General features: G+C 50.6%; 1 protein-coding gene across 1 annotated transcript; it reads right to left on the bottom strand.

Annotated features, from left to right (window-relative positions):
• Positions 1–31: 31 nt before the first annotated feature.
• llgl1 (LLGL scribble cell polarity complex component 1) lies at positions 32–14,100 on the bottom strand. Its single transcript, XM_028411241.1, has 24 exons — positions 13,661–14,100; positions 12,300–12,397; positions 7,821–7,902; positions 7,579–7,739; positions 7,358–7,504; positions 6,582–6,744; positions 6,359–6,494; positions 6,228–6,282; positions 5,986–6,137; positions 5,653–5,876; positions 5,208–5,275; positions 4,897–5,071; positions 4,286–4,390; positions 3,913–4,205; positions 3,693–3,843; positions 3,470–3,608; positions 3,077–3,390; positions 2,810–3,001; positions 2,654–2,726; positions 2,451–2,565; positions 2,209–2,270; positions 1,804–1,939; positions 1,643–1,725; positions 32–791 (listed from the first exon to the last, which is right to left on the bottom strand). Exons 1-23 carry the CDS (start codon positions 13,739–13,741, stop codon positions 1,647–1,649), a joined length of 3,201 nt encoding a protein of 1,066 aa, XP_028267042.1. The 5' UTR covers positions 13,742–14,100; the 3' UTR covers positions 32–791; positions 1,643–1,646.
• Between the last annotated feature and the right edge of the window lie 324 nt (positions 14,101–14,424).

Below are 14,424 nucleotides of genomic sequence, written 5' to 3'. Positions count from 1 at the left end.
CTGTGTGGTTTCTAAAAAGCAGACTGTCCCATAGAGAGTAGATAATTTTATTAACAATTCACAATCGTCCACCAGCTGATTAAAATCCTACAGACTCTGTGGGGTTAGAAAGGTAAACGGTGCGTAGAAAAGGTGTTAGCATGGCTTCTAGCCCCTGCCCTACTTTAGACTTTCGTTGGTTCTCCGATAGAAACCTGTCTTATATACACAGCCAACTGTAAAAAAGGGTTAAAAATACTGACATTACCCAGACTGCACTACTTTACCTTCACTCTGCCTCCTCCTCATCACATTCCTGAGTCCTGCTGACAGATTACTGTAACTTTCTGGAAGTGACATCACTGCCCTCTTCCTGTCACATGACATGAGTACCCTGTGCTCACTCCACACACAGCAGCACCTTCGGCTTCCTCCTCCTCAGCTGGGTGTGAATGTTTTTATTAGAAAATGTCTGAGCTGATGCGTGCAGGTCACGTGACCTCATTGGCATCTAAAGGGAAACGCTACAACTACTGAGAATCCTTCATCTGAGAGTCCATCGGAGAGGACGCCTTCGGCAATGTGGGTAGAAAAATAAAAGTCTCTGTGTTTAATGGTGGCTCTGCCCTTGATGGTCAGTCTTTGAGCCGACACATGAAGTTCTGAGTCTGATGTCTCCAAAGTGGTTACTCTCCTGGGGTGGGGGGGCGGAGTTAGAGTGCTGTTCAGCAGCTGCGCTGCGGCCTGATGGGAGATGTTTGTGGTCCAGCACTGAGATCCATCATGGCCGCTGGAAGCTGCACCAGGTAACACTACAACACAACAGCACAGACTGTTAGCTCAGTGAGAGGCTCGCTGTAAAACCTCAATAAACATGACTGGTGATGTATGCACTGCGTTATCTAAATGACACCAGAAGAGGGCAGCAGAGAGTGTGTGTTCTGAAATGCAGCTCAAAAACATTTACACATTCTCCTTTTAGTACTGCACTTGTCAAAAGTATTCACAAAAGAGCTTGAATGAAAGCTCAGTGTGTCCCCTTTAAAATGATGCCAAACATAATATAAATTATTGAAATATGTCTTTAAAGGTCGGGTAGGAGATTTTGAAAACTCAGTGAGAGTCAGCCAGATTTTGAAAGTAAACACACACCCCGTTCTCTCGGAGCTCACCCCGAAGCCACGCCTCCCAACCAGTCTGTGACTTCGGCCATCATGCACGTACCTCTCTGGTGCGCGCAGAGCAGGAAGAGAGTGACAACCAGCCAATACTCTGCGCAGGGTCCACCCGGAGGATTGGCTGATGTTTTTAGTGTTTTATAGCTTCCACAGATGATTCATATTCTTCGTTTTAAAGCGAAACTGCCGAACTAATGGGTTGCTATTGGATTGTAAAGAGAAGTTATACTAATTTAACAAAAAGTGCATCAGAATGAAATCTCCTACCCGACCTTTAACAAGGGCCAATACCAAGATACACACCAGTGTCAAAAATGCATTTCAATGGGGGAGCGTAACAGTAACAGCTGATAATCATTTAGCTGCTGTGCCAATCAGATCATCACATTGAAATGTTGACCACAGACATGTAGCTTTTCGAACAGTATAAGCAACCTTTGCCCCCTCGGGTGGTAATTAGTAACAGGTGTGTGTGTGTGTCAGACCTGGTCAGTTGATGAGGATGCCGGTGGCACGTCCTTCCTCCTCCTTGATGTTCTTCAGGTTATTTTCTGCTTCATCCACAGTTCTATACAACACACACACACATACAGGGTGAGAGGTGTGTTTACACTCCGGCTCAGTGAGTGTGTGTGCACGTGCTTACGTTAGGAAATCCCTGACGTCCTCCATAGTGAGCTCTCCAGTGGAATCGAGGGTCAGGTCGGCGCAACTGAGGGGGGAGTCCAGCGGGGTGTCGAGGACGGGGGAGGAGAGGCTGCTGGGAGGCTCCTCCATTTGTCCTGAGAGGAAACACAGACGTTACTCTGCAGGACGCTGGGATGAAGGAGGTGCAGGAAATACTCAGACAGAAGAATAAACACTTTTCTAACTTTGTTGGCACAAACGTTTCTATACTCCAAAATGGGACAAAGACAGTGTGTGGTCTCGATGGTAACTGCTGCGGCCTGTCAGAGGAGGAGGTGTTGGACAACAACTGCATACCGAGAACACTGTGTGTGTGTGTGTGTGTGTGTGTGTGTGTGTGTGAGAGAGAGAGAGAGAGAAGTACCCTCGGCCTGAGCCGTCTGGTTCCTGTGAGTTCCGTTGGCCTGCGGCTGCGTCCGTCCATCGCTGTGGAAACAGGAGGTCACAGTGGTGTCACACACTCAGCAGGAAACTCGCAGATCAATTAACAAACATCCACCAATAACTCATATGTCTGAGCAGAGGACGTCTGTCTCCTGCTAGAGATATTTAATGCTGGTGTGCTGCCGTGATCAGACACATCTGTCTGGTGTGTGTGTGTGTTACCTGTCAGGTGTGTGTTCCAGCGGTCGGTCCAGCTGCACAGAGCAGAGTGGCTCAGTGAGGACTTTGGTGGACAGAGAGAACCTCTGGTACTCTGAGGGAGAGATCAGGTAGAACCCTGCAACAGACAGAGTGGTCACTGCTCTGCAGCCTCCATGTTGGATGATTTCCCAGAATTCTGTGCGTGTAAATGTGCGTCTCCTCACCTTGTCCATTCTTTGTGAAGACGCATGACGCTATGCCGCTGATGTCTTCTTTACGGATGCAGTCATAACGCACCTGAACACACACACACACACACACACATTAGAACACCCGCTGACATCTCACTGTGTCAGAGGTTCTCAGAGACCGCGCTCCACCTGAGGGCGCAGGCCGGGCATGTTGAACAGGTGCAGGTCTCCCTGGTTGGTCAGACACACCAGTGTGTGCTCGCTGTAGTCCTCCTGCACCGCGGAGCCGAACAGCAGCAGCGCCGCCTTCCGGACCCGGCAGCCCTCGTGAGCTGTCAGCTTGAACTTGGTCTTTGCGCTCACTTTGGGAAGGGAGAACACCTGCCGGGGGAGGAGAGCGTTTGTATGTTGCAGGCCCGACTGGTCATGTGACTGTTATCAGAAGTGCAGACTGACCTTCAGCTGCTCCTCTGAGGCGATGAGCACAGAGTGGGCGTTGGCCATGTCTGGTGCTATGGCGAGGTCCTGGGAGGCCTCATAAGGGTCCGGTAATGGTTTTCCCTTGCCGTCCAGCACACAGATGGACACAACAGGAGCCCGGTGCATCAGCTGGATCTCTTTCCCCAACAGCGCCTCCACACACACGCTGCTCTCGCTCGCCCCACCGCGCTCACACACACGCCCAGAACCCACGCCAGGAACCTCCAGAGCGTACGCGTACACGCTGCCCGAGTTTGTGCCAGCCCAGAGAGTGGGCCCGTGGTGTGTGCCTGATGAGGGGAACACATGGCGGTTAGTTCCATCGGAGTACTGAGAAATTCTGGCTCAGCTGTGAGTCGGTGAACGCACCATCCCGCAGAAACGTGTCAGCAAAGCAAAGACAGCGAACGACGCCAGACAGAGAGTCATCTGCTGACCGAGGCTCGATCCGGCGCTGCACCGGAGCCACTTCCTCCTGCTCAGCTAGAGCTGCGTTTGCCTCCTGAACCTGCATGTGCACGAACACACACACAGTCAGTGAACACAACCATGTTTTCAGGAGTGGGTCTGTGTGTGTCTGTGTGTGTCTGACCTTGCTAGTGGGCGTGCTGATGGCGCGTTTCTTTCCGGACACTCGGCTCTTGCGGATGCGCCTGAAGCTTTGGCGCAGAGATTTCTTTAAGGACTTGACTCTGGACAGCGGACCCTCCATGGCCAGAGAGTCGTTGGGGTGCAGGGTGCATCTGTGAGGAGCAGCAGGAGGCGTCAGGAAGACATCTTTAATAGTCACTACAGAAGAAAAGCTGACTCACCTGGCGAGCACGGCGCTCCGTCTGTGGTAATCAAACAGTCCAAAACCATGACTCGTTCCAAAAGTGATCAGGTTCCACTCAGCATGCAGCGCCACAGCTGTGACGGAGGCCGGCGGCATGCACTGCACCAGCACCAATGGCTGGAAGCCTGGCGGGAAGGGGGCGGGCTTAACGCGTGGCTCCAGCCTATCGTGGCCTTTCCAGGTAAAACCCTCTCTGTCCTGCAGCAGATCGACCACTGACACATCGACCAGGTGGTCCGAGCGCTCGTCACTCAGACTCAGAAGTATCACCTGGACACACACAGTACCGCCATCATCCTCCTCATCCTCCTCCTCCTCCTCCTCACTTCATGTAATTGGCTGGTCCTCACCTGTCCAGCAGTTCCAGCCACCAGCAGCTTGTTGCTGTATTTACACAGACTGATCTTCTGGATGCCGAGCCGCGGGTCGTCACTGTACGGGTCGAAACAGCCCACCTACACACACACACACACACACACACTTCATAAAGTAAACTCTGAACCTGTGATTTCATAAGCGCCGCCTGTTCCTGTTTTTATGGTTACACATTCGGTTTAAACACACAAAGCAGAATTCCAGCAGAATCCCTGTTCTGGCAAAACAAGGAAAATTCAGTCTGTGTCTAACACACACACTCAGGGAGTGGGCCGAAGCTCTGGTTTTCATTACTGAGGAGAAAAAAAACACTCTTCATCCCATGTGAGGGCCGCATTCCTTAACATGCAGCTCTGTTACCACAGGATACACCAGGAAACAAGAGGGGGGAAAAAAAGGAGAGAGGTGTGTGAGTGTGAATGTGTGTGCGTCTGCGTGTGTGTGCATGTGCACGTGACTGTGTGTTCATTTAAACCCTTCTTGTCTCCTCTAAGAAGTGACCATTAAAGAGACAAAGAAAGCAGCCAAACACATGAAAACAATCAGAGGGGAGAGCAGAGACACAGCGCGTGTGTGTGATGCTCACCTTCCTGAATGGAGGCCACTCTTCCTCCTGCTGCAGCTCGGGGTCATTGCTGGGGTCCTGAGGGTCGTCAGCAGGGTCACAGTCGGTGTGAAAGACGTTGGCTGTGCCGAGTTTGTACAGTGGAGTCAAAGCAACGCCCGACGCGTCCCAGAAACGCACCGTCCCGTCCTCGTGTCTGAAAACACACCTAAGTTTCAGCAGGTGTGTGTGTGTGTGTATGTGTGTGTGTGTGTGTGTGTGTGTGTGTGTGTGTGTGTGTATGTGTGTGTGTGTGTGCAGGTGTGTGTGTGTGTGTGTGCGTGCGCAGATACCCTGTGAGCAGCAGCTCTTGATGTTTGGGTGGAGGTGCCAGGTTTTTCCCTCCACATATCGGCCAGCGCTGAAAAAGAAGAAAGGTATCACTGACTGGACAGAAAATGATTGACGGGTTTAGTGACATCATGATGCTGATCAATATTAACTGATCAAACAGCTGATATGAGCCTTTAATTGCCTTCACCTACCCACACAAACTGAAACACTCCAAATTTATCTGAGCTTGTTAAAGACCAAGAAGCATGAAGGAGGAGAAGAACATGGAGGAGAACATGGAGGAGGAGGACGTAGAGGAGCAGGACATGGAGGAAGAGAACATGAAGGAGTGAAACGGAGGAGGAAGCAGAGGAGGACATGGAGGAGCAGGACATGGAGGAAGAGGACACGAAGGAGGAGTACATGGAGGAGCAGGACATGGAGGAGCAGGACATGAGTTCTGACCGTGTGGTTGCTGTGGTGGTTCTGCTGAGCGGCTCTGCCGGCGTTGATCAGCCGCTCCCACAGTTTGGGCGGGACGCTGGTGATGTGGCAGGAGCAGGTGATGGCTGAGGAGTGCAGGGGAGCCAGGTAAGGAGTGGGCAGGGAGGGCCACCCGGGGGTCAGGAGGTCAATCACAACCAGCTCCTCTTCTAACAACACCACTACAGCTGACGGGTCATCAAACTCTGAGGAGGAGCAAGGTTAGAGGTGGAGCAAGGTTAGAGGAGGAGGAAGGTTAGAGGAGGAGGAAGGTTAGAGGAGGAGGTTGCTGGGAGGGTGTGTAATGGCGGCCACCTGCATGCGGCTCTGCGTCCACAGAGAAGAAATCGATAACTCTAGACGTGAAGTCCAGAGTCACATGATCTTTGTCCTGCTGGATGGTCAGACAGTGACGGTCGCCATAGCTGGCTCTGGGCATCCCACCACTGTACAGCAGCACCGGAGAGCTGAGCACACACACAAACACACACACACGTGAAGAGGAAATACGTCCCAACACAAAGAAACAACACACACACACTGTGCCTGCAGCTCACCCGGACTGTGTCGTCCTCCACAGGATCTTACTGATGGCTTTACAGGGAAACGGACCTGAGAGACAACACAGACATGAACAACTGTATACACGTCTCACACACATCCGTGTGTGTCTGTGTGTGACTCTTACCATATGGGATGGTGGAGGACGCAGGTTGGTGACTGCAGGTGTTGCCGTTGGTAACAGTCCACACAGAGTATCCTCCATCGTTATGAGAGCTGACAAAAAGATTTCCAGAACGTTCCCACACCAGACTCTCCAGCTGCTGCAGGGAATCACACACACACAGCCATCAGTGGATGGATGCCATGTTGTTATTGTAATGAAGGATCTGATGTTTGTGAGATTAAACCTGTTTTCCCAGGAAGAGCTGCTCTGCATGGCGGCTGCTCAGATCCCAGAGGACCACCAGGCCTCGGCTGTAGCCAATCAGAATCTTTCCTGCTTGCTGAGGATGCTCCTGAAGAGATTCTACCGGACCCAAAGACTTCCCACACCTGTAATCCTCTGGCAGGCTGGGAAAGCAAAAGTGACCATGAGGCTGGAAACAGCACACAACAAACAACAAAAACAACAACAACAACAGCAGCAGCAGCTGGTGAACATTCCTCTGAGGCAGCACAGGAATGTGGAGACACACCCTGTAGATGTCAGAGGATTCCCTCAGCCAGCAGAGAAGAACGGAGCACTATGGACACACACAGACACACACAGAGCAGAGTTCAGGGAGGAAGATCCTCTCCGGAAGCACAGAGGCAGAAACATTCCCAACAAAGCATTCCATTGTCTGCACGTATTTTCAGGGAACCCAGCATCCTGCCACAGAGACCAGAGATGAGCCACTCAGTGTTTGAGCATGTCGGATATTCAGCTCAAACACCTCCCTAACCGGAACACCAAATTCTGGCAGCTGGTACAAAGCTTCACTGTCTAACACACACACACACACACGTCTTATCAGAGCCCTCGTTAGGCCTCAGCTCTGGTGGTTAATGAGCGGTTTGGTGAACGAGTCACAGCAGAATGAAAAGAAACAACAGAGGCTCTAACACACACACACACACACACATGAATGCATCCCTGCATGCACACACACACACACCCCTGTACTCAGACTGTGGGTCTCACCTCTGCGTCACCTGGTCCTGCAGCAGCACCTGGCTGTCCTTCAGCAGGAGGCGGGGCAACTCCAGGAAGTACACGCCACCTCCCTCCGTTCCCACACACAGCAGGTCAGCTGACCTCAGCAGGAGGAGGACAGTGACCCGAGTGGTGCTGAGAGAGAGAGAGAAAGCTCAAGTTCCATTTACAGACCAGAGACAAACCTAAAACAGGTGGTTTGGCTGTACCTGCAGCTCTCGATGCCAGGTCGGCCTGGCAGGCTGTAGCTGGTCACTTCCTGCAGAGAGACCACACCCTCTTTCTTTACTCCACCCACTTCCTGTGGGGGTCGGGCCACCAGCTCCCACAGGTGAATGGTGTTGTCATCCAACAGAGACAGAAGTCGACCCTGTGAGGACGTCACATGTTCACGTCTGTAGCTTACAGTGCAGGAGGTCTCTCAACAAAAAGAGGCGGAGCCTGTGCTCACCTGTCCTGACAGGAAGTGGATCTGAGTGACAGCAGTGGTGTCCTTGTGTAGACCTGTGAACTCCACACCAGGAGCTCCGTAACTGTGAGGATCACGTCAAGGAAATACACAACAACGACACAGCACACACAGACACACACAACAACGACACACCACACACACACACACACACAGCACAAACACACGCTTACATAAGCCTGCAGGAATGTGGATTAAAAGCAGTGTTTGTGTGGATTTTATTGTCACTCCGTTTCATCTGAAAAAACAAGTTATATTAAAACTCCAACCTTCACTTTCCAACTTTCAGCTCAATGTCAGAGGACGGGGGCCCAAAGGGGCCTCTTGTTCTTGGAAACACTCCTCTTCATCAGGGTAGAGGAGGAGGAGGAGGAGGAGGAGGAGGGTGTGCTCCTCTTTCACTCCCTTGCAGGCTGAGTGTTATACACGCATTCCTGCATGCTGTCACTTCCTGTCACTGTTTTATTCACTGCAGGGACACAGTGGGAGGTGGAGGTGTGGAGGAGCGTTCATGTGTAGGTCAGAGAGGGTCGTGGAGAGGGTGGAGCCTTCAGACAAGTACCAGGCTGGAGCTCTACTCTACTGGAGGGGGCGCTGTGGTTCCTGTGCTCTCACGCCACTGCCCTCAGACAATGGTCGTGGTCTTTTTAGCATGCTAGCTTGAGTTAGCATTGGATAATATGTTCATATGTTCATTCGGCTGCCGTCATTTCACATAAGTGTGTTCGAACAGAGTCTGTGCGGGGGATGGCGTTTGGCTGATCAGAAGCAGGACGCCTCCACATGCAGCCTCCAAAAGAGACATTAATAATGGATATCGTCACTGTTAACAATTTTTCAGGCTGATTCATGAACAGACGAGGCCTCTCAGCACCAGACCACCCCAGTTAACAGCTGCTGCTGGGACCATGAGGTCTGAGAGACCCTCTGTAGCTGCTGTCCTGAAGGAAGCAGTCCCTGATCACAGCCTGTGTTTCTATGACCCGCCGGGCTGAACTGAACACATGTGAAAGTTTTCAGCCAATCAGGTGAAGGCAGGAGGTCTGTCTGTCAATCATAACTCACAACCAGCACAAGCTGAGCGACACCACAGCAGACACAAACCACAACAACATAGCTAGTGAGCTAGTTTCTCATCTTCATGCTAAGCTAGGCTAACTAGCTGCTGACTGTATGTGCACATACATACAGATGCTGTATGTCTCCACAAAGAGGAGGAGGAGGAGGAGCTCACAGAAACACGATGAAGAATTCACAGGCAGAGAGGAATGTTAGAGAATCACAGCTGTGTGAAAAAGAGGAACAGATGGACAGCAGAGTGTGTGAGTGTGTGTGTGTGTGTCACGACCACAGTTCATCCATCACATACCTCTACAGCCTCACATATACATCTACAACAACACACCCTGAAAAATAACGCCTTTACCAACAAGTCCAAGTTTGTCGCTCCACACACACAAACACACAGACTCCCTGGTGTGTGGGTGAGGACAGCTGGTGGAGGCTTCCTGGTGATGATGGAGTCTGCGGCTCTAACCTCATTGAAACTTTGAGTGTTTATCTGCACTAAGCTCTGCTGTTTGTTGTGATAATAAGTGTGTAAATGTGTCACATAAACACACACTGATTTATACAGCACCTCCAGCAGATCAGAAACATGACAGACATTCACATTACCTCAACCACACACACACACACATCAGCTTCACTGTGAGGATGCCACATATTCATCTGCTCTGCAGGTCTGAGCATTGAAATGTGTAACAGACACACAAACACATCACTTGATCCAGTGTCTGGATGTTGACAGCATCAACATCCAGACACATCACTTCCTGTCTGTGAGCACGACCAGACCAAACACTTCGATCTGAGGAGGAGGAGGAGGAGGAAGATCTAAATAGTAAATGGTCTGTACTTATGTAGTGCTTTTCTACCTACTCAGGCACTCGAAGCACTTCACACTACTACACAACAGAGCTCGACCGAGTATTGACCAGGCCGGTTTTATCAGCTGGTGTTTGCTGATCTTCGGTATCCGCCGTAATATCTCCACAAAATATGATGTTTTAAAAAAGTTTTAAATGAGAAAACATCATTTAAGCATGTTGTGGTGTTTGTTAAGTTGTTGAAGTCGTGTAGTTTGTCCACCAGAGGGCCATCTGAGGCCAGCAACAGGTAGGAACTCCAGGTGTGTGATCAGCTGATCCAAACAGTCAGACCTCAGACCGACCAGTGTTTCAGCTGTTTTATGACAGCCGGCTCTTTCAGCTGGGTCCAGATCTAAAGCACACATTCACACAACTTAGGGTTGACAAGGACACACTGGCCTGCAGCCTCACAATCAGTGACAACTGCTCCACAGCCGTCCAGCTGTAGGCTGTCAGGATGCCTCAGCAGGTACATCGGAACACAAACACACAGTCTACAAAGTTGAATGAAGTTCAACAACACAAAAGAGTTACTGCTCAGCCTAAAACACACACAATGGAGGCCTACAGTAACTCCTAATGACTGACACGCACACACACACACACCAATGCAATGCCCACTGATGCAGAGAGTGCGTTAGCAAGGATAAAGCAATTTCACGGTCTGAATACAGACAAACAGAAGGCATTGTCCTGCATGCAAACACACACTCACACACACACACACACATCATCGGTGTGTGTGATAGAAGCTTGGGGCGGAAGGAAAGGACGGACAGATCATAAGAATGAATAATGAAAACCAGTAACTTTTCAGTCAGACTTAAAGTTCATCAACCACCAACCACACACACACACACACACACACACAACACACACAACACACACACCCCAGCCTGTAGCAGGACAAGTCAAACAACTCCACCCACCCACTACAGAAACAATCCATCTCATTTGCATCCTCTCCTTCAGCTCAACCCACTCCACACACTCTGGAGGTTGTGTGTGCGTGAGAGTGTGTGTGTGTGTGTGTGTGTGTGTGGGGGGGGGGGGGGGGGGGGGGGGGTAAGGAGAAAAGGAGCTGTCAGGAGCCGCTTCGTTCTTCAAAGATAGCCGTCTGTCAGGTTTAACCCCTGTGTGTCAGACAGGCAGCTGGAAAACACACACGGATCAGCTGGGTGATATTAGCTCACCTCTGACAGCTGGTAATGACAGTGTCTGATTCTGCATGTATGCTTCATCACAAACTGTGACGAGCTGCAGACTTTAAACCCTCCTCATCCCAGAGAGCCATGCTGGTCGCCCTGGAAACCATTTCAAAAGCTCCCTTTATTAAGACTCAGCAACAAAGCTCTTACTCACCCTACACACAGAGAAAAACACACACACAGAGAAAAACACACACACAGAGAGGGTTAACCCAGGGCAGCACAATATGCATTCCACAACAGCAGACAGACTCCTCAGACCCCCTCCTCCCCAGGCAGAGCAGCCGGCCCTCTGCTGAAACACGACTCTTTATAAACAGAAGAAGAAGGAGTTCAAACTGAGTGTTCCACTGCTGCTCTGTAACACGCACTCTGAACACGCTCTGAACACACGCACTCTGAACACACACACTCTGAACACACACTCTGAACACACACTCTGAACACACACTCTGAACACGCACTCTGAACACACGCACTCTGAACACGCACTCTGAACACACACTCTGAACACACACTCTAAACACACACTCTGAACACACGCTCTGAGCTGATCCGATGTGGACAGTGAGAGCAGCATCAAAGCAGGACGTCAGCGTGTCCTTTCACACTGAAGACGTCCGGCCTTCAGATCAATCAGTAAGACAAACAAGGAATACTTTTCCGGAAATCTGCTGAACATCGTTCAGGTCCTCAGGTCTACCTTTGGACCCTTCACTGGACCCTGAGCCACAGGTTGGAGCACTGTCTCCTGTTTTATTGGTACAGAATGTGAATGAACAGAGACCTCCTGCTGATCTGAATGAGCAGACAGACATGTCTGTCCTCTGCTGTCTGCAGCTCTGACTCCTCCTCCATCAGCTCAGAGTGCCTGGTACCACCAGCCAGTGAGGGTGTGAGTCAAAGAGCTGATTCTACAGTGCTGCACACACACACACACAAAGACAGAGACAGAGAGAGAGACACATACAGCTCATACACAACACACACACTCTGAACACAGCTCACACACACACACACACACACACACACTGAACACAGCTCACACACACAGACACAAAAAGGCTGTAACAGGATGTTGACTTCATGTCTGCTGATGTCCTCAGATGTCAGTTTAAACGGCAGGTTTCATTACTTTGAACACTCCTTACACACCTGGACAACACACACCTACAGTAACCGCACACAGAGCTCACACAGCAGGGGCTTCTGAGCTGTCTCTCAGTCTGATAATATGAAAACCTTTCAGCCTTACCGACTCCTCCATTGACTTGCTGACACTGAACAGAACACATGACGATGATGAAGATGATGAAGGATACATTTTGATGGCTCCTGACTTGGTGCCGATGGCCATGAGCTGCAGTGTGGGGTCAAAGGCCAAAGCACTGGGCTGATGGGGGAACCCATGCTCAACAGACTGCAAGAGAAACACAAAGAAAACACAGATAAGTGTGTGTGTGTGTGTGTGTGTGTGTGTGTGAGTGTGTGTCTGTGTGTGTGTGTGTGTGTGAGTGTGTGTCTGTGTACAGTCAGCATGGCGTCTAACAGGGAGGACGGCCACAATAAAGTTCTTTAAAAGAACTGACGACAGCAGCACTGTTTTATTTCAGACTCATAAAACAGGATTAACACGAACTCACTGTTTTTCTAATTGACTTGTTAGAGGAGGAGGAGGAGGAGGATGAAGAGGAAGAGGAAGAAGAGGAGGAGGATGAAGGAAGAGGAGGAGGAGGAGGAAGAAGGAGAACGAGGAAGAAAAAGAAGAGGAGGAGGATAAGGAAGGAGGAGGAGGAAGAGGAGGAGGAGGAAGAGGAAGAAGAAGAGGAGGAAGAGGAGGAGGAAGAGGAGGAATAGCTGTGTGATGCTCCCTGCACAAACGGTGGTTCAGGGAAGTGTAGCTGACCCTCAGTGCAGAGAGACCACCTGCACACACACCAACTGCCCGACCATCAGACACAGGCTCAGAGGACCTGATCCACACACTGACAGAGCTGTCAATAACTTTAACAATGACTGATTCAGACAGGCTGGGAACAGAGAAAGCCTAAGTCACATGACAGAACGCCCACAGTGAAGATCTGAGACAACAGATCAATAATTAGGATTTCTCCACATCAATCACTTATCAGAGGATTCGGAGAATCAGTGCAGGCTGCGGGGCGTCAAACACACGGACTCTGAGGCCAAACATAAGGTTACAACACACACTGACACACTGAGCAGGATGAGAGGGACCAGGTCCAGCACAGCCTCCAATGATCCTGCCTGGATGCTGAGACTCTAAACCTCCAACCTGAAGGAGGCTCCTGCTGATAATCAATACTTATCAATACATTCCTCTGATTGAAAGTGAGAGCGAGCAGCTGGAGGAGGATCAGCGCAGAAAGAGTTACTGAAACTCATGATTCAAGCCCAAACACACAGTCTGCATCCTGATCGATACATGGAATATAGGTCACACTGATTACACAGCGGACATGTTTGATTCTGATCATTAGTTTGAGCAGTCTGATACAGCCTGGAGCTAATTAAGAAACACACACACGGGAGCAGAGGGGAGACAAACACTCCTTCAAAAGGAGAATAGAAAGAGAGGAGCAGAGGGGAGGCAGGAGGTCCTGCAGCGGGCAGCAGGGAGGAGGACCCGCTCTCCGCCCGCTCCTCCGTCCTGTTACTTCACCTTGTTGAAGGCGAACAGCTCCTGTTTGATCTTCTCCCTCTGCGGGTCGGTGCCTTGCCGACGGAACCTGAACTTCATCATCGTTGGGCCGGGCGGGGAGGCGGCGGCGCCGGGTAACGCGGACAGAGCGAGCCGGGCTGAACGGCGCAGTCGGACGATGCTAAGTTAGCTAACAAGCTAACCCATGCAGGCGGAGAGCGGGGCTACACTGCTGCAGCGGCGGCTCTCCTCCCTCCTCTCCCTCCTGGTGCCGTTTAGGTCGGGGTGGGTTCGACCGCAGCCCCCCCTCCTCCCGGTTCACACGAAGCCCGGTACCGTGAACCAATGAGGCCCCAGCAGTCTGCGAGCAATTATCCAGAACCGCCCACACAGCGCGGCGCGGCGCAGGGGGCGCTCGGTTTATAGTACGGCGCACACCAGCGGACACTTCCAGCTATCAGCACAAATACCAGAGAGGACCGGCACGTCGCGACAGAGGATCAAACATCTACAGAGAAGAATGAGCAGAACGGGTTAACTCAGAAAAACAAGTGCAGCTGACGGCTGAGGTTATGTAAACTGTTTATTGTAAATATGTGTCAGAATCCTGGATGTCCTCAGATAAATGATCAATATGTTTGTGTTTAAAGTTGTGCATTCCTTTAGAGTGAATATTTAACCCTTTGTGGTTTTTATTTAAATACTCGGGGCATCTTTATGTTCTACAAACTTTATTCTCACACATGGTTACAAAAATAAACATTCATGTATCAATAAATCATTTA

This window comes from Parambassis ranga, chromosome 8 (assembly GCF_900634625.1).
Source record: "Parambassis ranga chromosome 8, fParRan2.1, whole genome shotgun sequence".
In the NCBI taxonomy this organism is placed as follows: Eukaryota; Metazoa; Chordata; class Actinopteri; family Ambassidae; genus Parambassis; species Parambassis ranga.
This window is presented reverse-complemented; position numbering and strand designations above follow the sequence as displayed.